Here is a 27,041-nt window from a genome sequence, read left to right as displayed (position 1 = left end):
TCTTGTAGCATAGCGACCGGTGTGGAAATATCGAGTTGTGTAGCTTGCCTCATTTCTGCAATCTTTATTGTGCATGTCCTCAGTTCAATATTCCGTATTGTTGCAATGCTGAAAAAGAGTGGTCCGTGCTGCACATTTCGAGTGAATACCAGAAGCCGCGCGGATGCCAGCAGTGAATAAGAAATGTGTAGTCCATTCACCCATTCAAAATGATCAATGAACCTGTAAAACTTATAAGCCTCTGCACCCTCTGCCTGCTTCATAAAGCATCAGACTCCCAATACTTGATGCAACAGCAGAAGTCAGTTATACGCACCTTCACCATGAATACTCGCCGCCGTTTCTACACGAATTTCCCGCCAGACGATCCTGAGACTCCTTCACCACCACTATCTCCACCGCGACGAACCCGCATCACAGGCACCAGGGCCGAGATCGAAGACCTCAGACACCGCAAGACCCGAATCACCGGCAAAGGAAGCTACGCCAAGCGCATCGACGAGCTGGCAAAGGAGCACTTGATCCAGGATTATGACAAGGCCGAGCGAGCGTTTGCAACGGGTCATTACGAGTTTTGCAAAGACCAGTGCTTCTTCATCCACGCCTCGAAGCCCTTGTCCGACACGATCAAAGCAAAGACATATATGCTTTTGGCGCGACGCGAAGTCTTAGGTGACAGTCCCGAGGAGAGGGAGTCCTATGCCAAGGAGGCGATGAAGTGCTGGGATGTGGTCATCGAGCGCAGAGGATACTGTCATACTCGTTTCCCCGCTGAGGTGGCAAGAGAGCAGAGGAAGGTCGCAAAGCGGCAGCTGGAGGTTGCACAGTCGGATCTGAATTCCCGCAGAAAGAAGAATATTGCCAGCCATTCGCGGCAAGATGAGAACCTCGACCCTGCGCTGCAAGAATTGAAAGCACGGCAAGAGTCACAGGAGCTCTAGAGCTTGAACTCGAACGTGGCCCGTTCCCACCCACCGCTCTGTGGCCCTGGTGTCTTTGCTGCGGCTTGTTCGGTAAGTGCAGTCTTCCGCTCTGGAGCACGCTCGCTACAGAGTTCGTAAACTGTGCTGAGGTTGAAAAGCAAGGTAGGGAACATCGGTGTGCGGGAGGCTAGATCTTCGAGAAGGTCGCGGGCGGAGGTGATGTGGCCAGTATAGAGCAAGGCTACGGCAGCATTCTGGGCAAACTGCTCGTCTTCGGGGTATTCCGCCATGAGAGTTCGCATGCTGCCCACCGCGACAGAGTATTCACCGTCTGCTACTTCCAATGAAGCCTCGAATCCTTTCTTCCTTGATACGTTGTTGATGTTGTTTGCTGAGATTCTGGCTCCAGAGACATCGCCAACTCGCACACGAAGCAGGGCTTTCCTATAGGCCAGCTCGTCCGCGTCCACGTCAGTCAAAGTGTCGAGATGCCGTGTCGCAGTTTCCAACTCGCCCATCTCTACCAAAGCGTCACAAACTCGTAGACCTAGATCCAGGAGCCGCTCCGTCCAAAGCGTGGCACCAGCATCATCGCCACTTTGCTGCACGTTTCGGAGATTAGCTCTCACTTCGCCGGCGAGTGCGTACAGAGCCATGATCCCTCTGCGCCCGCCGTCGGCCGCTCCGATGGACTGTAGACGAACCAAGAGCAGCCTTAGATCCCAAGGTACCAGCGGTAAGACGTCGTCGCCGGCAGCCGAGCTGCGAGCTAAGAGATCGATGAGCGGGATCGCTTCCTGGGCAGCAATATCCGGGCGCGAGATCAAGATCAGACAGGCCAAGCGGGTATAGAGAAGTTGAAAAATTTGCTCGGCAGCATCTGACGGGCTGGCCAGAAGGTCTCGCAAGGACTTCTCGGCTGCTCGTCTGAAGTGGCCGCCTTGGAGAAGTTCCGGAAGAGTGGCGTTGAGTGATGGCTGATATTCGGAATCGAGGAACGCCTTGGGGATGTCGTCAGCAAACAGCTGATGGTACGAGTCGCTATCTTGGAGGAAATGTAGGCTGGTCATAGGTTTTGATGTCGAAAGTGAGGCCGCTGGTAGTTGTGGAGTTGAAGAGGTGGTATCTCTCCCAGATGGTATCGATGGTGCCTCGTCAGGCGCTGACTGACTGTCAGGACTTTGTGTACTGGCGGCCAGAGGGCTGTGTGGGCATTTAGCTTCTGACTGAGCAGGTGAATGTCGTCGACATACTCATCGGTGGCTTCTTCCAAAGGGCCCCTGGCAGTCTGCCTTGGTGTAGGATGAGAGATATTCCTCCCATGGCGACGCACGCTACCCGGGGGCGATCGTGTAGTTTCCATGCTGCTGGCAATGAATATCACGCAGAACAGGGTACGTTTCAATTCACTTGGAAGCACCTTCACGTGCCTAGAGGGAACGATGGCTGCCACCATTCGTCCGCACCGAGGTCGCTCTTTCACCACACTAAAGACACTAGACCCCGCAATTTTACCTTAAGCGAGACCAATCAGCAGCATGCAGTGCGAATCTCGGCCTCCAGCACTGGGCTCGACAAATGTGACTCTTGCCATTGACTCAAACCTCTGCCACTCCCTCAAAACACTTCTCCGCTCTGCCATTGACCCGTCTTCGCTTCGCTCACTTCTCTGCATGAAGACGGCCACCATGTTCCAATCCACCGCGGCCAAGAAGGCCATCAAGACCCTCCCGCGCGCTCGCCGATTCTCCACCACTCCAGCACCCGCTGCTATCTCGCCCTACCGAAAACACTCGCCACAGACCCAAGCACAACAGCAACAAAAGCCAGCGCGAAGGAATGTGTCAGATACTGCCACACGATCAGCACAAGCCGCGACAGCAGCGTCGCCGCAGCGTGCTGTGCCCAGTCCAGCCTTCAACCGCGATGAGAAAATTCGAGACGTTCAGCCTCTGCAGCCGTTCAGGCAGCCAGAGATGGACCACAGTTTTGTGGGCATGACGGGAGGCGAGATATTTCATGAGATGATGCTCAGGCACGGCGTGAAGCATGTCTGTACGTACAACAATATCAACGACAAAGGCCAAATTTTGATGCAACGCTAACATTGTGCGCTAGTTGGATACCCCGGTGGTGCTATCTTGCCCGTGTTCGATGCCATATACAACAGCGACAAGTTCAATTTCATTCTTCCCAGACATGAGCAGGGTGCGGGACACATGGCAGAGGGCTACGCTCGAGCTTCTGGCAAGCCGGGTGTGGTTGTCGTCACTTCTGGCCCAGGCGCTACAAACACTATCACCCCGATGCAGGATGCTTTGATGGATGGCACTCCCATGGTTGTGTTCAGCGGGCAGGTTGTGACCTCTGCGATTGGATCTGACGCCTTCCAAGAAGCCGACACAGTTGGCATTTCAAGAGCGTGCACAAAGTGGAACGTAATGGTCAAGAACGTGGCAGAGCTGCCCAGGAGGATAAACGAGGCTTTCGAGATTGCGACTTCAGGCAGACCAGGTCCAGTTTTGGTCGATCTGCCCAAGGACGTCACAGGTGGAAAGCTCAACAGGCCTATTCCCATGGCATCAACCCTCCCAACTCACCCCTCTGCAGCCACCATGGCAGCACGTGAGCTGTCTTTGAAGCAGCTTGACGGCAGCATTCGACGATCGGCAAACTTGATCAATATCGCAAAGAAGCCTGTGATTTACGCTGGTCAGGGCGTCTTGGGTCATCCAGATGGGCCCAAGCTTCTGAAGGAGCTGTCTGAGAAATCGCAAATTCCAGTCACAACGACTTTGCAGGGACTTGGCGGATTCGATGAGCTTGACCCCAAGGCTCTCCACATGCTGGGAATGCATGGTTCGGCATACGCAAACATGGCCATGCAGGAAGCTGATTTGATCATTGCTCTTGGTGGTCGTTTCGACGATCGTATCACTGGTGCCGTTGCTCGTTTTGCGCCTCAGGCACGTTTGGCAGCTTCGGAAGGCCGTGGTGGCATCGTTCACTTCGACATCATGCCAAAGAATATTAACAAGGTCGTCCAGGCTACTGAGGCTGTTGAGGGCGACGTGACTGCTAACCTTGCTCTCCTTATGCCCCACATCGAATCGAGAACTGAGGCAGATAGGAAATCGTGGTTTGACCAGATCGCCGCCTGGAAAGAGCGATTCCCGTGGGCATATGAGAAGGAGGACGGACCAGACGGCAAAATCAAGCCCCAGACCGTCATCACCACACTCTCAGACATGACGGCTGACCGGAAAGAGGACACCATCATTGCGACTGGAGTTGGCCAACATCAAATGTGGGCAGCACAACACTTCCGATGGCGGACGCCTCGCTCGATGATCACCTCAGGCGGTCTGGGAACGATGGGTTACGGTCTCCCAGCAGCTATTGGCGCCAAGGTTGCACAACCGGATAAGCTCGTTATCGACATTGACGGAGATGCATCGTTCCTGATGACTCAAACGGAGTTGGGCACCGCCGCTGAGTTCAACATTGGCGTAAAGGTGATTGTCCTGAACAACGAAGAGCAAGGCATGGTCACGCAGTGGCAATCTCTGTTCTACAACGATCGATTCGCGCACACTCACCAAAGGAATCCGGACTTCGTGAAACTCGCAGAAGCAATGTACGTTCCCGCCAGACGGACTACGAAGCTGGCGACTCTGAAGGACGACCTCGACTGGCTGATCCGCGGCTCTGGTGACGGTCCAGCTTTCCTCGAGGTCGTGGTTGACCAGAAGGTGCCCGTCTTGCCCATGGTTCCCGGTGGCAGCGCTCTGCACGAATTTCTGGTGTACGACGAGGCAAAGGAGAAGGCGAGACGCCAAAAGACAAGAGAGCGATCTGGGCGATAATTCACACAAGAAGAAAGTCGTCTGAAGTCGTTTTTCTGGCATGGTGTTTGCGGCGTTTTGTCGATTGGAGGCGCATCTGCGGCTGCTGGGCTTGCCGCATAGTATTTCGAACCACCTTGTTTGCATAGTAACCGAAAGAGCGTTTTCTCGAGGCGGGCGGGCCGTGTCGTGTCGCTACGTGGAAAAGCGACTGGGAGCAATAAGCCGAAAAGTTCACAAACAAAGACAATGGAATGTACGATTTGATCCGAGCCCACCTACCTTTTCACCCAAGCACTGGCATGAGTGGTTGAGATTTGCCCTGGACTCACTCGCATCCTAATTACTACTAACGAGGACAGCTTGATCCACACTCTTCACACTTCACGAGGGCGTGTCGCGGCGGTAGCGAATCTGCGTGAGCAGATGTACGGACCCCATGGTTGATAGTCTTGGCCGCTCTCCCTCTCTTTGAATTGGCAAACTGAACGAGACGATCCTAGCTGGTTCTCACAGAGAGCAACTCTTGCATCTGCAGAAAGTAACCAGATTTGGTAGTAGTGATACTGTTAGTCAAGCGTACGACCACCTCTCTTCGACCCCGCTCAATGTGTGGTCATTGAAACGTCGACTTATGCTGCCGTGAGGTTGGAGAAGGCATGGTTAATAGGGACATCAAATCATGAGCTCTGTCTTCACGGGTGACATCCGGAACGCAAACATTTCTGGAAGTTGATACGAATGCTCATCAAGTATATGAGGTGATAGTACAGGTTACATACGGATGGTCTTCGTCCATCCTTCCGGTGGGGAGTATAGTGCAGTAGTCAAAGACTCAAAGGTCCCTGGTAGCAGTAGTAGTACATACACGCAGCACCTCAACAACAGTAACGTCCAAAGTCTCCCATCTTTCGGAAGCCAACGTGTCGAATCACCATCGAACACGAACCCTGTCACCCAGCGTATCGTGTGCATTACTGCTGAGAGCGGCGCGGTGGTGTTCGTTCAATGACGATCACATTCTTCTTTCTGGAGTCACTTCCGGTTCCGAAGATAGACAGTTGGCAGTGCCATGGAACCGTTGTGTGGGCACGCGGTGCTCGTGCGGCGGAGTCTGGCCAAACAGGAGGAGTGACGTTCGTCTATCCCAACAGCCAAGGCCTTCACCGTGGCGACTTGGCGGCAGCGCCCAGCTTCCTGACTCCTCGGCGCAGGAGGGTGTCGCTCGCGTGGCTTGCACGCCTGTCTTGCCTCGTGGCCGGGGTTTCAGAGTAGAGAGTCGTGAAATCATTCATCAATCATTCAAGTCGTGTTGTTGGCGGAAGCAAATGCAAGAATTCGTGGGTATGTCCTCTTTCTGCGCCAGAATCGAAACAATGCTCAAAACTCCCCCGCGCGGCGTGCGTACTTTCGACGTGTACTGCGCTTCGCGCCGGCCCCCAAAAAACGCCACGAGGAAGGTGCGCCTTCACCTCGCCAAGCCCATCCATGAGATCCTTCGGGCGCAGATCTGCATCTTGCGCTGATCACAGCTGGTAATCTCATGTGACTGCGTTATGTCCGTAAAGTCGTCGGGGACGTGGCGGTCTCAAACGATTTTGAAGAGACTGGAGTTGAATCTGCCCGACATGCGTTTCCAGCCCCGGGAAAAGGATCCTCGTCGCTTGAGGAAGAGGGAGGTGTTGGTAGATGAGGATTCTTGAGAACTGCTTTCAATCCGGGCGATGGCTGCTGCGTAGGTCGGGTAGTTCTTCTTCGCGGATGGTAAGACTTCGTGCGGGTCGCTAGATAGGTAGATGTTGATGCGGTCGTTCATGTCCTTTGCGCGTTGTGAGCGGTCGACCTCGATGCTGCAGCCGCTCGATTGGCGCGATAGAGGGCTCATGGAGGGCAGGCCGATGGCGTTGTTTATGGTGCCGCAGCTGCCTCTACGGTTTGAAATGACGGGAGTCATGCCCATTTCTGATATCGTTGGTGACGAAGAGACGGAGCTGGCGGACGAGGTGCTGCCAAAGAGGCGGTGGGTCGAGTGGTGATGGTTCCCTGCGCCGTCGCAGAATGGACAGTTCTCAAGACGATTCTCCCAGCCTTGAAGTTTCAGCTTTTCAGTGCAGTTGGCGAGATTGCTGGAGGGATCGCAGGGCCTGATGAGTTCGTACCAGCGGTGGGAGCAGGGCGCGGTGGTTACATGTAGTCCAGCGATGCACATGCCAGGCTACGTGCGAGGTGGGAGTGTAGTGGAGTGCGGACCAGAAGACAAGCAATCTTGGAGACGTCTGGAGTCTGGAGAAGCGTCGAGGGTGTTGTGGGGAATTGGAGGCGAGCAGAACAATGCGGGTCTTGTCGTGCTCGTCTCGACTTGTTGACAGCCGCACGCGAGCGGAAGGGGCGTCCTTCGTTAGGCAGCGGTGAAGAAGTCGCAACGGACACTGACGACGGAGGCGAGTCTTGTCGATAGATGTGGAGAGAGGTCTGGTGTGACGATGATGGCGATGATGATGAGGGTGGTGAAACCAGAGCTTCTTTTGTTTCACGACTTCCTGGCGGGCGTCGCGGGGTGCTGCTTGTCGTAGTTCAAGGAATCCGGGATCGCGCGATGATGCATGCCAATCGTCCAGCAGAAGTGTTTGGGTGGCCCAGTGGTGAACTCTATGGCGACGTGCAGCTTGGCTGAGTGTTGGTCTTTTGGCTGTTGGAGTGGAGGGCTGAGGTGCGGCGCGAAGTAAGCAGCGAGTGAGCGCAATGTGATGCGCTGGCGGCGGTGGATGATTGTGAGTAGTAGTAGTGAGGGAAGGAAGTCCAGAACCCGGGTGATTATTCACGGCAGGAAGGAAGACGGGGCCAGGACCCTTTTGTTGGATATCTCTCTTCGCCGTTGGTGGTGTCAAAGTGAAAGGTAGAAGAGTGAAGTCTCAACTGCCAAACGTCAACGCACGCATGCACCCCCCTCCCCCCTTTCCTCTCCCTCTCCCACCCTCCTCCGTCGTGTCAACCTTGCACGCTCATCTCGTTGCTGCCCATCCCGCCGGGCGTCGAGTCGTCCCGAGCAATGCCGGCGTGTTGGATCTGCCAGATGGCGCCGGGCCCTTGCAAGGATAACCACGAGTGGCGCCCCTCTTCCGCGACGGCTAGTCGCTAGTGCCGTGGCAGCCTGCCAAGCTGCATATCCGCCTGCAATCCTCCCTCCCATCGCCTCTAGATTCCTGCCCAGCACCGGCAGCTGACGACCAATCTATCTATCCTCTAGCGACCAACACCGCCTGCGCCAGCACGTGGGTGGGACAAAGAGACAGCCTGTTTGTCTGTCGGCCATCCCACGCGTGTCGCACCCACGCAGCACCAGCCGTGCGTCGCACGCAGATACGGATCTCAGTGTGACAGGTGTGACCGCCAAGCCCACCCCACGGCCGTCTTCACGAACGAGACCTGTCCCAGCAACCGAAAAGGCAAAAGCCTGTTTCCCGTTCCATCATTGCCTCGCTTCACAGCTTTCGGGTCCCGAGACATATCAGCGAACATATCATGCCAGCCGAACTTCTACCTGTTTCTTCCTTTGCTCCATCGCACCGATCGCAGCATACGCCGCCACACCACGTCCGAGATCTTGTGCACAATCCCCCCGAAACGACTGCCGACATGTACGCGCGGATGCCGTATCATCAAAACGTCCAGATCAGTTTTCACTTCGCCTAGGATCCTAGTTTCGACCCTCGTCGCACAGCACAACGCCGCCTGCAAACACGAAGTCCAAACTCAATAACCCATCGCACAATCGAACAAGAAGAAGAAAAGTCTTCGCCGTGCTTCATCGCACACCGCGATTGCTTGGTATAACCTACCACCTACCCATACCCACTCATCGTCAACACGTGGCCGCATCATACGACACACCCTCTCAGCCTTTCCCTCGCTCGCACAAGCAAAATACGACAAGCACCATGCAAGAACGACGGGAAAGAACAGAAAATCTTTTTTAAACTCGTACAGAATCTGGGGCGGTTGCTTGCTCCCCGACGGCAGAGCCCAAGCTAATCAAGTTGCCGCCGCCGCCGTCGTCGCGGCAGAACCGTATGTATCCACTAACCAGTAGCGTGAACACCGCGGTCCAGGCTGTTGGCTTTTGCATTATTACGAATCAAGTGATGGAATACCCTCACCGACTTTGTTTGTTGTGTCTTCTGACAAACGACCGAACGAACGTGTTTGCTACAGTTGATTGAATAGGCTGTATTGTTGTCGACCATCAATGTCCGTCACGATGGGGAGCCCGGAAGAGGATTTGATTGTGCTACAGTATGCTGTGTTGTGCTTGCATGTGAAAGTTCGAGACCGCTCTTTCGATTAATAAATGAACCCTTGTAACGCCGGACTCATCTCCGCTACGTGACTTTTGTGACCTGGTAAGTAGCTGGATGGTGACTTGATGACATTCTACTGTACCAAGGAGAACCCGTTTGGAAGACGTAACAACGAAAGGTGAGGCAGACAAGACAACAAAGGTTTCGAACCGTATCGCCTCCATTAAACATTACTCTTTCTATTCTGCCAACCAACTTTTTGACAACGACACAAGAAATGCAATCGACATGCATATATGAATGATAACCCATCTAAAGCTCAGCAAAAGCCCAAGTCATACCCCCCATCGCCACGACAAAAGCAAACATGCTGTACCCAAGAGACGCCGCACCGCCCTCGGAAGCGGGGGCGCCAGTATCCGACGGCTGGGGCGAGTTGTAAGTCGGTGTCGAGGTCCCGTTCGTACCGTTGATGTGGCCCATCCACGACGACGACGCAGAAGGCCAAGCAGTGGCAGTCTCGGTGGTGGTCGTCGGCGCACTGCTCGTGGGAGCGGGGACGACAGCGCCCGTCACGGGGGCGTCAGTCGTGGAAGAAGAAGAAGAAGTCTCAGCGGGGATGGAAGTGGTGCTGGATGGCGCGGGGGTTGGACAGAAGCCCGCGACGAAGTCTGTGATTTTCTTGCGGTCGGCTTCTTCGGGGCAGGCGGATTCGACGGCTGTGTTGAGTTGGGCGGGGAGGTCGGGCTTGGAGCAGAGGCAGTCGACGTCGATGCCGGGGCAGCCTGAGGCGGCGAGCACGGCGGGGAGGCCGTTCAGCGCGCAGTCGGGGAGGTCTGCGATGCCTGCTGGGAGGGAGGATTGGGGCATTGCGGTTGCGAGGGTGAAGGCGAGGGCGAGAGTGGAGGCCTTGAGGGAGACCATCTTGACGGTGTGCGAGAGGTGGGTTGTGTGTATGGGGTGGAAAAGACAGTGGTTTGAAGAGGGAGAAGGATGTGGAAGTACAGACTTACTTCATCTTAAGACCCTTACAACGCATTCGCCTTCACTTTCGTAAATTCCATCGTGGGAGCTGTCGAGTGCTGAAACCAGGCCTCTGACCCGTTTGCTCATCGGTTCAGCAGTCGCGACGTCACTACAAGAAGGCCCATCCAGAACACCGGGCTCCCATCAAGCTGCTAGCAGTATCTCGGGCGCCTTGACTGGAATGTGGAATCAGGTAGGAATGTGGCGGCTCGAATGGCGTGGAATGTGTCTCAGTTCCCCAGATGTGGCGCCATTGTCTGTGATGGTGCTTCCGTTTGCGGTAATCTGGGATTGACGTGGTTGTGCAGGGACGAGAGAGAGACTGGCGGTAACAAAGACGGGCTGTCGAATTCTTCTGCGGTGACGAACATGACGAATGGTGTGGTTGCAGCAGCTTGTGAGCGGTACAAGGCCTGTGCTGTCGGTAATAGCCTGCTCTGTGAATGTTAGTTGCTGGCCATTGGTCTGCCATCTACTGAAAGGCAAGCAACGAGAAGCACACTGGGCTTTGTGCATTCGGTGGACGGCTCTCGAGTCCCTCACGGAACACAGAAGGATTGACATCTGCTGAACCATCTGCAACGAAAGTATGACCTTCGGCCAGCTCCCCTTCTCGCTGCAGGGTATAGGATCCTCTCGAGGCCAACAGCTCCTCTCACCATTCGACCTAGGACCCGAAGATGAGCTATCGGCAGCCCAAAGGCGTGGGAGTCTCGTCGGCCGAGTCCAAAGCTACAGCCGCATCATGCACTCGTACACCATGCTCCAGATGCAATCGTCACCCGGAACCACCTTGCCAGGCTACCAGAAAGCTATGTACGAGTTCACCCAGCGGCAGATGAAGGGCCAGCGAAGTCCGTACAAGGCACGCAGCGAGACGAGCAGTCCGCACATCGCAGCTCAACAGGCCGTGTTGCCTTGTCATGTTGGTGCTGGCCTGGCACAGTTGTCGCTGGATGATGCCCCGCCGCCGCCTTGCAGTACGCCTGAGCAGAGTTTGCCGTCGAGGAGACAGAGAGGAGTGAAGCCGCGAAGTACGACGGAGCCGATTCCACGGGATTTCGCTGTTGGCATCAAGGGTCGCGCTGGGGTCGCGTGTGCGTGAGGAAGGTGCGATGTGAAGGGAAACGCGGTGGGCCTGGCTTTAGCGTGGCAGCATTATTGCACTTGCTTCAGACGGGACTTAACCTCTCCAACACCAACTCCAACTCTTTCACCACCAAGTCGCAACCCAAGTGCCGTCACAACGACGTACAGAGCCGCACAATCTCCGCCATGGTGGAGTTCCAGGAGATCAGACCCTAGTGAGTGCATTGTCCCGTCAAGCGGTCACCAGGACTGACATCCGTCCAGCAAGATCCCGCCCGTCTTCTGGAGGCCCAAGCCAAAGCCAGATACGCCCGACCTAATAATGAGTCTCCCTCCCGAGCTACGAAACCGCATCTACCTCGAGATCCTACCAGCGGACCAGTACTATGGCACCGCGCCGTACTGCACCAGGACGAAGCTGCCGCTGCTGCGACTATCGAAGCAGATCAGGGCCGAGACCGCCTGCATATTTTACGGCAATAATTGCTTCGGCATTCAATGTCATCTCGACAGCGAGGAGTTCGCTACTGGTATCCAGAAGTGTCGTAGCATTGTCAGAACTTGCGGTCCACGACCGTTTCTCGAATTGAGGTTCAGCGACCTTGGCCCGAACACGAAGATCTTACCACAAATCGCAAAGCTCTTGCCGTTGCTTGAATTGATGAGAGACCTGAAATTCGAACCGGACAAAGACTTCGTGCCTGGAGACCACACCAAAAGGAGGATAAGGCTCGCAGCATCGCCAGTGGGAAATCGCTCTTTCAATATGTCTTGTATTCTGCGGTCCACGATGCCCTTGGAAGAGCCATCGCATTGGGCAGGCGTGCCAGGGATGAGGGATGGACCCAGGCACAACTTGAGCAGCGGTTTGCGGAGTTCGTCAAGTTTGCCATGAAAGGTCCCAAGAAACACATACCACCCAAGCGTCCACCGAAGTGGCCAGCTACCCTTTGAGAAACTGTGGGCGAAGCGTTGTCGGATGGAGATAATGGCAGTGGCTGAATGGAGGCGAAAGTACGACGTGTTTCAGGAAGACTTGCTGGCCAGCATTTAACAACCAAGAATCTGTATCTCTGCTGTTCCCGGGTATGTAAGAAAGCCAGGTCGTCGAACATACATGGTTCGCACCATATCGGCCTGCATTTCGCTGCATCACACCGTCGCAAACTCTTTCGTCCTTGACTTTCTCTCCTCGTTTCAACACCTTCCCAAGCTCTTGACTGGCTCTACGACCCTTTCACAAGTGTTTCGACCCTTCCCATCTCTTTCCGTGCACAAGCGGCCGAGAGCAGCTGATCAATCATGATCATACCACTGCCAAGAGGCATATGTATCTCAGTCATCGCCGCCTGTCATCAACCTGCTGCCCGAATCATCAATAAACGAAAATGCCGTGTCCGCGCATCCCGTCGCAAAGACACAGCGACGTGACGTGAAGTCCGAACGCCGCCTCGCATTGCCGCAGAGCCCCGGGCCCGGATGATCAAAGATCAGCAAGGAAATGAGATCACCGAGTGGAGCCAAGCATCAACGGTGCGTCGATGTCAAGCTTCGAAACATGTGAGCTTGTCGTTGGTTGCTCTCACATCATTCCACCTCATGTGCTCTGGTCTTTTTTCCCTGCCGCTGGCGAGAGATGCCGCTGGACTCCGGCTCGCTGTCTCGGTGTACCTCGCTGGATGCATGGCAAATGTTCATACGCTCAATGGTGGATCGTAGGAGATGCGGCTCATCAATCATCAAAAGCAAAGCATGGCACGGCATGATAAACCACATGCTAGGTGCTGCAAGCGTCTCTGCTAATGCTGAGTAGCCTGATCAGTGATGCAACAAGCTTTGGAATACCCCCAAACAGAGCGATCCGGATCTGCAACCCATCTTCTCATCTCATCGCCTGTTCGATGCCGCTTGGTGAGCGACCTGCGACCTGCGACCTGCTTCGGTAAGCCCCGGTTCGGACGTGGTTTCGCCCTTGTGAGGCACCGCTACCCTCGTCATATGCATTTGCACCTGATGAGTGTGTTCCGGAAGGGTAGGGATATCGCTGCCGATGATGGGCGGGCGGGTGGGTGGATCTTGCTTTTTGGTCGACAGTCACTACTTCGTTGTTCCTTCCTTCCTTCTTGTCTACTGCGACCCTACTACTACTTCCATTTACTTTAGTTCACTCCCCCCGCGGATTCCGTCTAACCATCCATCTGATCCCTTAAGGAAGACCTTGCGCTGAGGGTTGTTATTCCTTCGAGGATACTACTTCGCGTACCTGTCTACATTTCTGTCGCCACTGGACATTGCAACTTTACTATTTCACAGTCGGCATCCTCAGTGACCTGAAGGCTACACAGCCGTTCGCCACAGCAAGAGCATCCACCATGGCGCCAGTGATATGGGGATTGGATCTGAAGGAGATGCAATGGTATAAGTTCGGGAACAGCTATATGTGGAAGAACAGAGACTACCACCTGCGTCGGACCAAGTTCATCATCTACCAATGCGCCCTGATCTTTTGCGTGGTATCTGAGTCTTTGGGCACGGCGGCCTTGTCAGGTAAGCAGTACTCCTAATAAATATAACGATGACTGGCGCGACTGACACTGAATATTCTCTTCCAGACTACGTCGACTCCCAAAAATTCGTCAAGCGCCTCGATCGCCGAATATACGTCTACAACAACGACTACATCGCCGTGGCCTCCTACAACATCTTCGCCGGCGTCTTCGTCGCCTTCATCTTCGGCGCTGCGTTCTTCTTCGATCTGTTCTGGCCGGAGCGACGCGAGAACAAGGCCGTGCGAACGGCGTGGAAAGTCTGCGGTGTGCTGGCCTGCGTCTTTTACTGCGCCGATGCGTTTGCCTTGACGATCATCACGGCGACGCAGTGCCAGTATTTCAGAGGAGACGGGTTCACCAGAGAGTATGCGGAGTCGCTGCTGAGGCAGTTCAAGAAGGATGGTGGGACGCCCCTGTGCTACAGGAATAATGGCCGTGCGATCGCCGCTGTGGTGTTTTGCTGGCCGGGATTCTTGAGCGTTATTGCGAGGTAAGCAGGAGACCTACACGCACATCGTTGACAGTCAGCTAATGCTCTCCACAGCTGCATCCTCCTCTTCATGTCCATCGACAACACCGAAAAGGGCCCCGGCCCCAAATCCGCCCACGCCCGCCAACGCGACGCCGAAGGAGGCATAACAACCGGCAGCGAAACCGAGAAAGAGAAGGAAGAAGGCGAGAGCCCCGCCCCTCTCCAACAACCACTCCCAACCCACCAGGAACCCGGCGCAGACAGGACCGTAGACGCGGCGCCGGTGGCCGCAGAGCCAACACGGTAGACGCCGCCGCCGCTACCACGGGACATCAGCCGCATATCCAACCTTCTGGAGAGGGAAGCTGTTCGTGGCGAGAGTCCGCAATCGGTACAGAGCGAGGAGACGGTGATTTCGAATTTCAGCTCGTTGGCGAGACCGAAGGGATCGATGGATTATCCTTTCAGGATCTTTTCTAGTCCGACCAAGATGCCGACGATGACAACGACGACGACGACGACGACGACGAAAGGTGGCCCGATTCCGCTGCGCAGGAAGCTGGGCGTGATGAGTTTGGCGTCGTTGACGTCGGGGGTTGCGGATACGGGTCGGCATACGAGGTGAATGAATGATATCGACATTATTGGGTATGGGATTCACGGGCCCGAACTTCTGAAAAGGGTTTTTCTTTTGGTTCGTTTCTGTTTCTTTTAGGAAGGGATGATTGGACCCTTGATACTGCATAGCGGAGGCGTTGACATGAGTGGGGGGGACACGAGATTGAATTGAGAGCCGGACAAGAGGATGGCTTGGTTTTCTGTTGTATATTACATTGAGTGGAGGAGTAATGAAACGAAACAGAGTTTTATGTGAACATTCACGCAACATGAGAACGTGCTCTAGACACTTCAGTCCCCAAGTCATTCGAAAAGCCTTCTCATCGTCACATGCCAGCTGCCACTATCTCCTCGTGCCGTTTGGTGATGGTCTGTGCGCGGAGCTAAGAGCTTGCTGTGAAGGACCTCACCTCTTGGAACTTTTGTCGAAATCCAGCATCTTCTTGTCGATTTTTCCACTTTCTGCCTCGATATGGGCAGCATCGCTACAGATCAGAATGATTTGGATGGCGAGGACATACGGCCGCGGTAAGGGAATTCTTCTTCGACGATCAGCGGCATTTCTGACTGAATCATCTCAATGATAGTGTCCTTAAGATTTTTGATGCTGCGAAGAAGGATGGGCGGGGTGTATACGGTAAGTTTTCAACACGATTCTCTCCCTGCAAATGCGCAAGCTAATACAGAGAACAGTCTCAGCGCCCATGGTCCGGTACGTCCCACCCATCCATCCCCACCAACAACCCATCCTAACACCACCCCTCCACCCCCAGCTACAGCAAGCTCCCTTTCCGCCTCCTCGCCCGGCACTCCCACGTGGACATAACCTACACGCCCATGATGCTCGCACACGAATTCGTCCGCTCCGCCACCGCCCGAAACTCCGATTTCACAACCCACCCGCTCGAGCGCACCGCAACCCCCGACGGCCGACCCCACGCCCTCATCGCGCAGTTCGCGTCCTCAGATCCGGAGGAGTTTGCCCGCGCGGCGGAGCTGGTCGCGCCGTGGGTCGATGGCGTGGATTTGAATTGTGGGTGTCCGCAGGGGTGGGCTTGTCGGGAGGGGATTGGGTGTGCGTTGATGGAGGAGGGGGAGTTGGTGGGGAGGATTGTGAGGAGGGCGAAGGAGAGGTTAAGGGGAGGGGGGTGGAGGGTGAGTGTTAGTGTTAAGTGTCGGATTCATAAGGATCTCAGGTACGTCTGGTGTTGGGGTTTCGAAAGCTGAGATCTTGTGGGGATGAGGAATGCTAATGACACGGCATGAATAGTCAGACGATCAGTTTCTTGGAGAAAGTCCAAGCAGCCGGTGTGGACTACATCACGATCCACGGCCGCCTGCGCTCGCAACGCTCCAGCACACCGCCCAATTACGAAGCCCTGGCTCTGCTCCGCCCGCACATAACCGTACCCTTCCTGGTGAACGGAGACGTCTACACCCTCTCTGGCGCCCAAAAGACCTTGAAACTCACCGGCGCCCACGGCGTCATGGCCGCCCGTGGCATCCTCGAGAATCCGGGGATGTTCACAGGCGAAGACCACGTCACTCCAGCGTTGCTGATGGAGTTCTTGGAGTGGGTGGTGCGCTGTCCAATCCCCTTCCCGCTGGTGCTGCATCATGTGACTGAGATGGTGGGGCGGATGGAGGGGACGACGAAGAAAGTCAAGAGGGAGGTTGTGGAGTGTGCGGATTTGGTGGACTTAATTGATTTCGTGGAGGGGCGGTGGGGGAGGGGATGATGGGTGTCGAAGGGGACAGATATATAGCGTGGAGATTTGGTGATCGTAGACAGTAGAGGGGCGAGACGCGGTGTGCCTCCTCTGGTGCCAAATTTTGCAAACGGTCGATTGAGGACAAAATGAAATGGCATTTGCCTTGTCGATCGAAAGGATTGTGTTCAGGGGCTGACCAGCACCGGATGGGAAGACCACAATCGATTCAAGAACGAGAACGATTGACTGGAGTCTTTATAGCAGTGGAGATCCTCTTGCATTTTGATTACTCGGTTCGATCCAGATCATTGAGAAATGAATCCCGAATTCGGAAAGAGCGGAACTGTGGAGAACATGTGAAAGCCAAGCCCTGAAGCCCCCCTGCATCTGAGGCTCAAGACCCTTCCAATTCTATATCTACCCACAATATTGAGCGTGGAGTTCTAATCCCTGGAATGCAATCCACCGTTCTGTCGTCAATGCTCGTTTCTATAATACAATCCCAATCCCCCAAACAAAGCTCTACCATCCATCTATCATCTCACAGCATTCCTCGCCCCAAGCAACCGTCCCCTCAAAAACTCCCCAAACCCCCCCTCCACACTCGCCGAAAACCGCACATAACTCGCCATGGCCGAACTGCTCGTCACGGGCGGACAATGCTCCACCACCGCCTGCACGTCCAGCTCCTGGAGCCCCTGCACCTCGAGCAGATACTGCATCCACTCCATGCCATCCAACTGGTGCAGCAACTCGAAATCCCCCGCGGAGTACCGCGCCACGCGATCCCAGCCGTTCTCCCCCGGCCGCCCCGCCACGACGCCGAGCTCCAGCCGACGCAGCGAGATGTTATTGCTCGTGGACGTGAGGTACCGCAGAGCGTTGGACCACTCGCATTTATCGAATTCCTTGCAATACGGCAGGGCGCGTTTGACGATGCGGAGGTTCTTGATGCAGCTCCGCGCGAAGGGGGTCAGGTCGGAGAGGAAGGGGATGAGGGCTTCGATGTGCGTGTCGAAGTCGAAGGTGTAGGAGGAGTAGAGCAGCTCGGCGGCTTCGGCGTGGATTTGTTTGCACGTGCCCAGGATGGAGAGGTTGTCTTCGAGGCGCGGGTTGTTGATCGCGTGGTACGTCGTGCTCATGCAGCGGGCTTGGAAGCGGTCGGCGCGCACGCTGTAGGTGCTGCGGGTGTGGGAGGGTTTGGTGGGGGGATGGAGGGATTTGTAGGCCTTGGGGTCGATGGTGCGGATGTGGATGAAGGGGTGGGAGAGGTCTGCTGTGACGGCTGCCCGCTCGGAGCCGGTTTGTTTCTTGTCGTAGTCGAAGTAGTCGATGGTGCTCGCTGTGACTTTCTGGTAGGACGGCAGCAGATCCGACGCTTTGCGTGGGAGCACAAGCAGCGCATATATCTGCAGGCGTATCTCGGTCGGCAAGCGCATGAACGGTGACGGCATTGTATCACGCTTGTGCACCGCCGGGCTCGTCGAAGGCATCCTGGGTAACGTATTGAGCGTCAAAAACCTCGGTCGTCCCTGTCTCGTGCCCGAACTGTCTCTCCTCTCGTTCTCCACCCTCTGCTTCTGCTCCCGGATCCTCTCCTGCGCGAGGTGATGTTCGGCGCAAGAAGTGTACAGCGGCCTCGTCATGCCCGTCGATACGTTTTTGATTTCCGCTTCCCCTCCTTTGCGCACCGCGGCCGGCGGCTGGTAGGAGGACTGTGATGGACCCGCCATGGTTCGCTCGCTGCTTGTTCGTCTTTTTCTCAAACCCAAACGGCTGATTGTCGCGCGCCGACAGGCTACCCGCCGATGGAGCGATAGGGCCTATCTATCGCGTGCTTTCGTCGTCTAGTCGCGCCTGATTCAGAGGATACCGCGGCCAAGCGATTGTGAGGTTCGTCGGCGCGCTTCGATTGGACGGGTTGGGCTCGGGTGGGAGCGGTGTGAGTGACGGGGAGGGTAGGATGGGCGGTCGCAGGTGGGATCGTGACGGACGGCGAGTGTCTGCGCTGGTTGAGACTCGGACGGCACGGAGTATCTGCCTTCGATAGGCGTTGTCACGATCTTATGACAAACGGCCGGGATATCGGGCAGCGAAGTGACTGGAGGTGAATGGGGTGTTGTCACTTGTTGGCCGTCCCGCTCACCTTGATGGAAAGTTCAAGAGTACAAGTCGTCGATATGCCTCGTCTCGGCTTTCGCTTTTGACAGATGGACGAGTGTAGAGGAGTGATGATATGTGAGGCAGAACCATTTGCCCATAAATGGGGTGATTCTTCCGCCAGGCCCACCCTCAACGACATCATCGAAAAGGCCAACGGTTGCTGTGTAACATAGGAAAGCCCGCCATTAGCAGAATCGTCACTGTAGACAACCTAATCTCTCAAGATGCATTCTTCGGATCATCTAGCTATGTACAAGAAAAGCACACAAACCCCGCCCATTTCGCTCGCTGCATTACATGAGATGTATGTGATGGCACGCGTTGACTATGCTGAAGCTATCGACTGCCAACAATCCTCTTTTTCCTGCGCTCGCTATGAACACCAAGCACCCGCACTCCCATTACTTCATGGATCTCACGTCTTCGGCCTGATCTCCACCCCTTCATACTCGCGACTCGCAATATAGTCCAGGGTGCGCTGGAAGTGTTTTCTCGGCGATTCCAACCCACTGGCGTTCTCGGTGGTGTTGAGGTTCGAGTGGATCAGCTCGATCAAGCCGTTCAGGTACTTCGTCGTCACGGCATCGTTCTCCTGGTCGAAGTAGTAGACGTAGCGGTTCAGGATCTCGACAAACAGCTCGACGGACACAGCGGTATCCATGCAGGCATCGGCGACTCGGAGAGCACGCTGCAAGCATTCGAGAACACGCTTGCCATCGCGATAGGGCTGGAAAGATATATTAGCATGCAGGTCAAATCCGATACACTTGTCGATGTCAACACTCACCTCCTTGGCACCTTCTTGCCTCTCCGTCTTCTCGGCAGCCCACCAAAGATGACTCGCAAGATACACCGCCCGACACTGGTCCGGCTTCTTGAGCAATTTGCTGCCGTGCAGTGCCGCCTTCGTGATGAGTGTGTCGTAGTTCTCCCTGCTGAACCTTTCTGAGCAACTGCAAAGCGCGCCAGCAATGATGCAGATCGCCTGGAACTGTGACCTTGAATCCGATATTGACTCTTCGTACACGGTGAATGCTTGTGCGAAATACTCATACGCCACGTCTTCGTTCTCGCATTGGCTAGCAACCTGACCGCATGAGACGAACAGTCGCAGAACGAGGTCTGGCACGCCAGATGACGATACTCGAGTGTACAGCGAGGAGATGGTAGTGTGGATGAATTTGTACAATGCCGAGGATTGCGCGCCGTAGTCGTCGTTCGAGAGATGTTCCCTTCGCTTGAAAGATCGTGCGAGCTTGAGGGATGCCGTTATTATCGCTGGTGTCGTGTACTTTGTCCTCTCGCTGCCCTCCTGGAAAGCTGCCTTCGCCGCTTGCAGAAGCTTGAACTGTGTCACGTTGTCTGTTCCGTGGATGAGATGGACTATCCGTGCAAGCCAGCCCTGTTCTTCCACGGTCTCATCAGTCTCTACTGCTCCTCGCCTCGCAGGACCGCCCGCATATCCTGATGGCGGCTGCATGCCCTCTTTGATCAGAACCGAGAGAATCGATAGCACACCCTCCAGATTCGCTGGTGTTGTGATCTTCGTCTCGTTTCGTAGCAGATTCCGGGCGACCTCACCAGCGACTGCTCTTCGCGTAGGGTATGGTTGGGCGTGGAAGAGAGGTAAAAAGTTCGGCAGTGCAAGCGCCGTGAAGAGGGAGTAGTATGTCTTGACAGGTCCAAGCAACAAGCTCAGGATGCTTGATTGCGATTGCTGGGAGTGCAGGTCGGCGGAGTTGTTAAAGCGTGCGACTTCCTTCGTAGCGTAATGTAAGACCTGGTCCGCGTAGTCCAGGCGTTCGGGATATATGTTCAGTGCAAGGTTCACCAAAGACACCAGCAGGGCGGTGATGTCCTGTATGGGTAACCTCTGCATGCTCACAAGATGTATGACTTGCTCGTAGAAGATCTCAAACAGCTTTACATCCACCGGAATGCCCTTGTGTTTCAACGAGTCTCCGTTCGGTTGTGATGGTGGAGGTGCCGCGGATTCCTCCTTCGCAGGCGATTCTGATGATGCTCCCTCTGTGACGGTCTCCTCGGTCGCCGCTGACTCGCCATTGGGAGGCTCGCCATTCTCGGTTGGTTTCGCAGAATCCTCTTCAGCAGCAGCTTTTGATACTTTCAATCTCTCCATCAACGCAGCCACCGAATCCTCTTCCTCTTTCTGCCTCTCTTCCGGACTCTTGCTATCCGCCTCTCGTGCAGCGAACGCGGACAGCCGGTCCATGAGGCCAATGACAATCGCTTTGATATTCACATGAGGGTTCAGCCGTGCCGTCGCTGCCAGTAGTTGGTCCAAGGTGTGGAGGTGGAATTCATCAGGGAAGACCTGCGTGATCACCTCCAGTAAGTACTCCTGCGCCAAGACATCCCGACACTGCACGACTTGCTCGAGCAGCGGTTGTAGTATGATATTCTTGTAGCTCTCCAGATCCACCAGCTGGCTCAATCGTACCAGGTTGCTGCCTACCAACAACTGCAACTCCTGGCGCTCTTTCGTCCGTTGTTCCCGCTCGCGCGAATGTCCCTGGTGTTGTAGTCGCACCCAGAGCTTGTTCATCTCAACAAAGTTGGTCAGAATAAAGCTGATGCTGTCCTGCAGATTCCCCTCCGGTCCGTCTCCATTCCCTGTAGGCAGCGAATCTCTCGCCTGGCCGCTCAGGTAGTATCGCAAGAAGAGTCCTCGCACGGGATGTTGCACCCCGCGGCTCATCTCCATCATGTCTTTCATTATCTCTTTAACCGGCGCATCCTCAATGCCCATGTAGACTGTGCCCACGGTGATCATCAGGTATAATCTTGGCACAATGTTTCCCGCATACTGGACCAGCTCGTAGAGGTCGGCGAGGTGGTTCGTTGGGTGGGAGTCGCGCAGGTAGACGGAGAGGTGTCGCAGCGCATCGAAGACGGACATGTAGAGCTCGTAGTACTGTTTGGGTCCTAGACTGCTCGTTCGCAGCTCTGACACCAATGTTGAGCTGTCTGGCGGTCAGTCGGGTATCCTATTGCCTCGCCAGGTAAGTAATAAGGAATCTCACCTGCACTTCAGCGCATCCATCAGCTTTCCAGGCGATTCGAGGCATCGGCGCATGAGGACAGTCTGCTGGCGAACGACCCCCAAGGCATCCTCCAACAGCCGCGCCTGGTCCTCGACCGGCGGCGGCGATGAGGGTGCGTCGTCCAGCATGATGAGTGTTGTACAGGAGAGCGCAGATTATCGGCGGATCGTTGAATCGTGGTGGTCATGTGCTCGCATGGCAGGCGTGTGGAGGGTGTTGGCAATACGCGAGACCAATGCTGGCAAGCTGGCTGGCTGGCTTGCGTTGCGCGGGATGGATGGAGCTGCGCTTGACATGCTTTCGCGCCTGAGGTATCCATGCATGGAACCCTTTCCCATGTGAGAGACTAGCGAAAGACTGTTCGATGTGATTAGGATTTCATGTCATTCGTTTGCACACTCTATCTGCTGCTGTGATTCCAGCTTCTATCAAATGCCACACTCGGATCCCATCACACATTAGCAAGACCCTCTATCGCTGCACTAGCAGAGCGGTCACAAACTCCATCCCAATGCATCTCTCTCATTAACAACATTTTGACAATCGCTTCCCACCCGTCGCTAAAATGCCAACAGTAAAGCCATTAAATCCACACACATCATCAAAATTATTCAGCGTCTCTGCATGGTTTCCTTCCAGCCATTCTGTCGTTGCTTCCAGAAGAGTGATCAGCATTCTCAATAGTAGTTTGTTGCGTTCCAGCCCTCCGCAGCGTAACCGGTGTACCCAGTTGGTGCAGCACGGCCAGCAAGATACGCTCCGGTACCTGACGGCGCAGCTCGCCCAGCGAGGTAAGCTCCAGTACCCGTTGCGCCATACCAGCGCTTTGCAAGAGTCGAACCAGTCGGGATGGCAGCGTACATCAAGCCCGTTCCTGCACTGATAGGGCCATGGACCTCAGTCACAGTCTGATTCCACTGAGAAACCGAAGTAAACGCGCTCTTGAGTGAAGACGAGGTCGTGGACGACGTAACTGCAGCAGCATACGGGGCCACTGGCAAGGTATTGTACACTGTCGACGTTTGCGTCGCTGTGGTCGTGGCAGGTGTTGCTGCCGAGTCGAGGGTCGGCAGTGGCGGAGAGCCAGCCGAATGTGAGTATGCAGGCTGCTCGGCGTTCCCAATCGTAACGGTCCAGCTTTGCGTGGTCGTGATGGACTGCGTTGGGGCTGCTTGCGCGCTCGGCGTTGCTGTGACAGTGATGGCCGGTTGGATAATCGTGGATGGCGTTGATGATTCAACAACTGTGGAATAGACGGTCGCTGCGGCGGATTCACTCGAAGGGCCGCCAACATCTACGACCTGGTATGTTGGTACAGGGTTCGGTCGTGGTAACGCTGTCGCGCTGAGTGCCAGGTATGTGATTGCAATCAGGGCTGAGGAGCGAGAGAAAGGCATCGTGAGTGTGAGCTCAATTTCCAGGATATGTGTTGTGCTCTGTTGTCGTTGAGCTTCGTATTGTGAAGAATTCTTTCCCAGACTTGGCTTCAAGTGTCAAGGTCAAGGAGGATAGTGTGGGTGTTGCGCAAGAGATGCAGGATTGTGTGCAGGGCAGAAGCTCCTACCCGGCGCCATACCTATATCTATGACTTTCGTGGCCATTTTTTGCGTTGAAAGTGGCTGGGCGACGAAAAATGCTGTGAAATCAGTAGTCTGGTCAATTGCGTGTCGCGAGGTTGGGAGGAGGCAGGAGGAATGCGCTAGGCCTCTTCGTGATTGGCTCGGCAGTCTCGGCGGCAACCGACGGCCCGCTCTCGGCAGCGTGAAACGCGCTTGCCCAGCCAGGCCAGCCGACTTCACCTCCATTTTCACGCTCACATATATACAGAACGCTCCCGTTTGATGTCAACCGTGGACCCTCTGACGATACATAGCCTCGGGAGGCCGTCATTATTACAATGGAAGAAGCGATTCGAAACAGCATGGCCGGACGATGGACCTCGAACGCCGTCCACCAACGTCCGCATTTCACTGGAAATCTACACGCTGTATCAATATTGAGGGCCTCCCTGCTACTTCCATTGCACTATTGACAGGAACGCACTACTACAATATCTGGTAACGGAGTCGCATGTCTTGTGTTCCAAGCTGAGCTTTGTCGGAACGGTACATGCAGAGCAAACGAGGCAGTGCAACTAGGAAGTCCGTCAAAGTAGATAAACGTAAGCGACTGCCCCTATCCTTTTATTTCTCCTGTGAAAACAGAACATATATCCTACATCACACTCCAGATAAATTCTTTATACACGGCATCGTTACCGTCGATGTCAAGAATCAGCACTTGCCTGCAACGAGAAGACGTCGCATGCGCGGAACGGAGCATGTGTGGGACTACTACTGTAAGACTCATGAAGATGTACATTCACGAGTTGATTTTCTTCGGATGCGGTGACTTGCTCGCTGAAAATATTCACCTGCTCAATATTCACCTGCTCGAGTTCGAGGTCAATGGTCCGTGCGCTCTCGCCTACAAAAAGCCCGTCTCTGCAAGTCCTCGACTTCTTCCTGATCACCACAAAACACACCACATCTGCGACCCCGACATCCACGGCCATGGCTTCAAAGTCTACACTTCGCGCCGATGCCCCCGAGTTCAGCATGATGTTGTGCGGAAAGCATGTTTCCCCACCGAACATCCTTGAGCATTCTGGCTTTCGCCTCGAGTTGCGGAAAGAGCGGTACTTCCGTCCACTTCTGCCGGGTGAGAAGCACGGCGACCGTCTCTGCGACTACTACGGCTTTCCAGAACTGCTTCAGGAGCGCAAGCAAATCAGTCCCGAGGTCAAGGTAAGCCACCGAGTCTTTTTTCTACATCGAAAGCAGCATCTAACACGGAACAGACACCGAAGAAGCCTTTCCCGCTATTCAAGCTCCCTGCTGAGCTGCGGGTCAAGGTGTACGAGTATGCGGTGACCTCTGACGAGGCGATCGAGTTCTGTCCCGAGCCATACTTCTACAGTGGCCTCGGACCAAAGCACCGTCGAAAGGGTGACTGGTGGGATGACTTCGATCATGCCAAGGCCTATCACAAGCAAGCTATGAAGCGGGCCGCCGGTTGTGCCGCCCTACTCCGAGTCAACAAGCAGCTGTGCTCCGAAGCCACGCCTGTGTTCTACGGAGAGAACGAGTTCCGTTTCTCCAACGTCACTGGCTGGATTGGACTCGACCTATTCCTCTACAAGATCGGTCTCGAAAAGTGCAGCATGCTCCGCAAGGTCACTGTCTGCCAGCCACCCACAGTGCCTTCGCGTTCCAACATCTTTGAAACAAGGACGAGACTTCGACGACGGCTCGCCCTTCCACCGCCTCCCCGACGCCAATAGGCCTGGCTTCCTCTACGACACACGTTGGTTCGACGAGGAGATCAGTATCGATCCTCTGCTCATCCTGCAGAAGGCGGGAAAGCTCCAGCACCTGCGCCTCATCTCACCAGCGAACACCCACATCACGTTTGACTACAACCCGTTCGATCTCACGTGCTTCAACGACTTGAAGGTGACCGTGGTGTCGCTCCGCAGTGAGAAGCTCATGCCGACGATGGGCAGTGACATCACGCTTCCTTGGAGTCACAAGGATGCTGAGGCAGCCAAGAACATGGCAGAGCAGCATCTCGAGGAGACGGGCGAGAAGTGGGAGTACTTTGACAAGGTCATTGACGAGTACGGCCTTTACTAGGGTTTGATGTAGTCGACGAAGGGTTTCAAGGCGGATTTCGAAGCGGGTTCAAGGCGGGTTCAGGTTGGAGAGCTTTGCGTTTGCTTTGTTGCTTTCTTTTCATTTGGGTTATACACCAGGTGGTCCTTCGAAAGACTTCCCACTCTGCAGAGCAGCGCACACGGCGCATTTTGAACTGCAGAAGTAATTGTATGCAATGTGCCCACTGGGCGCTTCACAATAGGATCACAGTACTTCGCAGTCTCATCAAACTTCATTTATCTTCTCGACTCGCCAGCGGCTTGACAGGCTCGGTGTGTTCTGCTAATAAGTCCACGTTTATCATGTGCATTAGGCATCCGGCAATGACCGCAGGCTCTCATTTGTTCACTCACAGTCACAACATACCTCATGTGTGGTACTCCGAAGGAGCACTAATGCCAACTGCTTACAGCCTCACGAGCAGGCTAAGCCTGAATCGATCAATAGGTGATATTAAGATCATTCGCACTATAGACATAAAGACAATGCTTCCTCCTCGAAGCAGATACTTCTGCGATCACTCACTGATCTTCATCTACTACATCCCCAACACAATGTCCGCCACCAAGCTCGAATCCGTCTTCTCCCTCGCCCGCCTCAAAGCCTCACGCCACGAGAAACTCCACCCTCCCGCAGAAACTACGCCCTCCTTCAAAGGCAAAACCGTACTAATCACAGGAGCCAACACCGGCGTCGACTTCGAAGCCGCCCTGAAGTTTGCCAAACTAGGCGCCTCGCAAGTCATTCTAGGCTCCCGATCTCTGCAAAAAGGGGAAGACGCCGCGGCGAAGATCAAGACTTTAGTGCCGAATTGCGGTACGATTGTTGTATGGACGCTGGATATGCTGGACTACGAGTCTATCAAGGAGTTCGCACGCAGAGCCGAAGAGGAGATTGAGCGTTTAGACATTGCCATTCTCAATGCAGGAGTCGTCAAGGCCAAGCACGAAGCCAGCCGGTACGGCTGGGAACAAACACTCCAGGTCAACGTCATCTCGACCGCATATCTCGCTCTTCTACTCCTTCCGACCTTACGAGCCAGTCGAACGACAACGTCCAGACCTGTCCTCATACCCATTAGCTCAGACGTCCACGAAACCGTCCTCGCACTCGACCCTGCCGCTACGAGTGATCCCCAAGGCATCCTGGAGTTCTATAGCCGGGCATCCACTTTCGATTCCGTCCGCCAGTACGCCGTGTCGAAACTGTTTCTGGAGTACTGTATTTGCGCACTTGCAGCGTTGACGAAACCCAAGGACCCGGACGTTCTCGTCATCAGTACGGCCCCGGGTGCGACGGCTTCCGGGCTTGCGCACGAGCAGCCTGCCGTTCTTCGGGCTGCGTTTACGCTGTATACTGCTGTCTTTCAGAGGAAGACGGAGGAGGGCGCTCGTTCGTACGTTAGTGCCGCGGCGCTTGGGCCGGAGGCACATGGAAGGTTTTGGCAAAGTGACGAGTTGAGGGAGTAAGTTTTCTGTGGTCAAAGAGGGACTTCAATTTACCGAATCAAACTGACTTTATCGTAGGCCGGCCGTCATGCTCAGAGGAGCTCAGAACGAGGCAGTGCAAGCCAGGGTCTGGCAGGA

The 27,041-nt window shown here is 54.9% G+C and overlaps 13 protein-coding genes across 13 annotated transcripts; 7 read left to right on the top strand and 6 right to left on the bottom strand.

The window, feature by feature from the left end:
* Nucleotides 1-209: 209 nt before the first annotated feature.
* Nucleotides 210-941, top strand: M409DRAFT_53918 (uncharacterized protein; the record flags this gene model as incomplete). Its single annotated transcript, XM_033812509.1, has 1 exon — nucleotides 210-941. The coding sequence occupies one exon, from the start codon at nucleotides 210-212 to the stop codon at nucleotides 939-941; it is 732 nt and encodes a 243-aa protein (XP_033668871.1).
* On the bottom strand, nucleotides 938-1,993 carry M409DRAFT_66004 (uncharacterized protein; the record flags this gene model as incomplete). The annotated part of the gene is made up of 1 exon (XM_033816752.1): nucleotides 938-1,993. The coding sequence occupies one exon, from the start codon at nucleotides 1,991-1,993 to the stop codon at nucleotides 938-940; it is 1,056 nt and encodes a 351-aa protein (XP_033668870.1).
* A 618-nt stretch (nucleotides 1,994-2,611) lies between these two features.
* M409DRAFT_53917 (uncharacterized protein) lies at nucleotides 2,612-4,789 on the top strand (the record flags this gene model as incomplete). The annotated part of the gene is made up of 2 exons (XM_033812508.1): nucleotides 2,612-2,978; nucleotides 3,042-4,789. 2 exons carry the CDS (start codon nucleotides 2,612-2,614, stop codon nucleotides 4,787-4,789), a joined length of 2,115 nt encoding a protein of 704 aa, XP_033668869.1.
* A 1,567-nt stretch (nucleotides 4,790-6,356) lies between these two features.
* On the bottom strand, nucleotides 6,357-6,977 carry M409DRAFT_53916 (uncharacterized protein; the record flags this gene model as incomplete). The annotated part of the gene is made up of 1 exon (XM_033812507.1): nucleotides 6,357-6,977. The coding sequence occupies one exon, from the start codon at nucleotides 6,975-6,977 to the stop codon at nucleotides 6,357-6,359; it is 621 nt and encodes a 206-aa protein (XP_033668868.1).
* Nucleotides 6,978-9,378: 2,401 nt separating this feature from the next.
* M409DRAFT_53915 (uncharacterized protein) lies at nucleotides 9,379-9,990 on the bottom strand (the record flags this gene model as incomplete). The annotated part of the gene is made up of 1 exon (XM_033812506.1): nucleotides 9,379-9,990. The coding sequence occupies one exon, from the start codon at nucleotides 9,988-9,990 to the stop codon at nucleotides 9,379-9,381; it is 612 nt and encodes a 203-aa protein (XP_033668867.1).
* A 315-nt stretch (nucleotides 9,991-10,305) lies between these two features.
* On the top strand, nucleotides 10,306-11,664 carry M409DRAFT_53914 (uncharacterized protein; the record flags this gene model as incomplete). Its single annotated transcript, XM_033812505.1, has 5 exons — nucleotides 10,306-10,489; nucleotides 10,524-10,537; nucleotides 10,697-11,189; nucleotides 11,317-11,396; nucleotides 11,446-11,664. 5 exons carry the CDS (start codon nucleotides 10,306-10,308, stop codon nucleotides 11,662-11,664), a joined length of 990 nt encoding a protein of 329 aa, XP_033668866.1.
* Nucleotides 11,665-13,553: 1,889 nt separating this feature from the next.
* Nucleotides 13,554-14,224, top strand: M409DRAFT_66002 (uncharacterized protein; the record flags this gene model as incomplete). Its single annotated transcript, XM_033816751.1, has 2 exons — nucleotides 13,554-13,728; nucleotides 13,794-14,224. 2 exons carry the CDS (start codon nucleotides 13,554-13,556, stop codon nucleotides 14,222-14,224), a joined length of 606 nt encoding a protein of 201 aa, XP_033668865.1.
* A 1,068-nt stretch (nucleotides 14,225-15,292) lies between these two features.
* M409DRAFT_66001 (uncharacterized protein) lies at nucleotides 15,293-16,559 on the top strand (the record flags this gene model as incomplete). The annotated part of the gene is made up of 5 exons (XM_033816750.1): nucleotides 15,293-15,348; nucleotides 15,408-15,457; nucleotides 15,514-15,532; nucleotides 15,594-16,016; nucleotides 16,091-16,559. The coding sequence occupies 5 exons, from the start codon at nucleotides 15,293-15,295 to the stop codon at nucleotides 16,557-16,559; spliced, it is 1,017 nt and encodes a 338-aa protein (XP_033668864.1).
* A 509-nt stretch (nucleotides 16,560-17,068) lies between these two features.
* M409DRAFT_22119 (uncharacterized protein) lies at nucleotides 17,069-18,265 on the bottom strand (the record flags this gene model as incomplete). Its single annotated transcript, XM_033806195.1, has 1 exon — nucleotides 17,069-18,265. The coding sequence occupies one exon, from the start codon at nucleotides 18,263-18,265 to the stop codon at nucleotides 17,069-17,071; it is 1,197 nt and encodes a 398-aa protein (XP_033668863.1).
* An 845-nt stretch (nucleotides 18,266-19,110) lies between these two features.
* M409DRAFT_22118 (uncharacterized protein) lies at nucleotides 19,111-21,888 on the bottom strand (the record flags this gene model as incomplete). Its single annotated transcript, XM_033806194.1, has 3 exons — nucleotides 19,111-19,422; nucleotides 19,483-21,679; nucleotides 21,740-21,888. 3 exons carry the CDS (start codon nucleotides 21,886-21,888, stop codon nucleotides 19,111-19,113), a joined length of 2,658 nt encoding a protein of 885 aa, XP_033668862.1.
* A 549-nt stretch (nucleotides 21,889-22,437) lies between these two features.
* M409DRAFT_53910 (uncharacterized protein) lies at nucleotides 22,438-23,157 on the bottom strand (the record flags this gene model as incomplete). Its single annotated transcript, XM_033812504.1, has 1 exon — nucleotides 22,438-23,157. One exon carries the CDS (start codon nucleotides 23,155-23,157, stop codon nucleotides 22,438-22,440), a length of 720 nt encoding a protein of 239 aa, XP_033668861.1.
* Nucleotides 23,158-24,312: 1,155 nt separating this feature from the next.
* On the top strand, nucleotides 24,313-25,434 carry M409DRAFT_53909 (uncharacterized protein; the record flags this gene model as incomplete). The annotated part of the gene is made up of 3 exons (XM_033812503.1): nucleotides 24,313-24,546; nucleotides 24,600-24,955; nucleotides 24,990-25,434. 3 exons carry the CDS (start codon nucleotides 24,313-24,315, stop codon nucleotides 25,432-25,434), a joined length of 1,035 nt encoding a protein of 344 aa, XP_033668860.1.
* A 575-nt stretch (nucleotides 25,435-26,009) lies between these two features.
* On the top strand, nucleotides 26,010-26,924 carry M409DRAFT_53908 (uncharacterized protein; the record flags this gene model as incomplete). Its single annotated transcript, XM_033812502.1, has 1 exon — nucleotides 26,010-26,924. The coding sequence occupies one exon, from the start codon at nucleotides 26,010-26,012 to the stop codon at nucleotides 26,922-26,924; it is 915 nt and encodes a 304-aa protein (XP_033668859.1).
* Between the last annotated feature and the right edge of the window lie 117 nt (nucleotides 26,925-27,041).

This window comes from Zasmidium cellare (assembly GCF_010093935.1).
Source record: "Zasmidium cellare ATCC 36951 unplaced genomic scaffold M409scaffold_14, whole genome shotgun sequence".
Taxonomy (NCBI): Eukaryota; Fungi; Ascomycota; class Dothideomycetes; order Mycosphaerellales; family Mycosphaerellaceae; genus Zasmidium; species Zasmidium cellare.
This window is presented reverse-complemented; position numbering and strand designations above follow the sequence as displayed.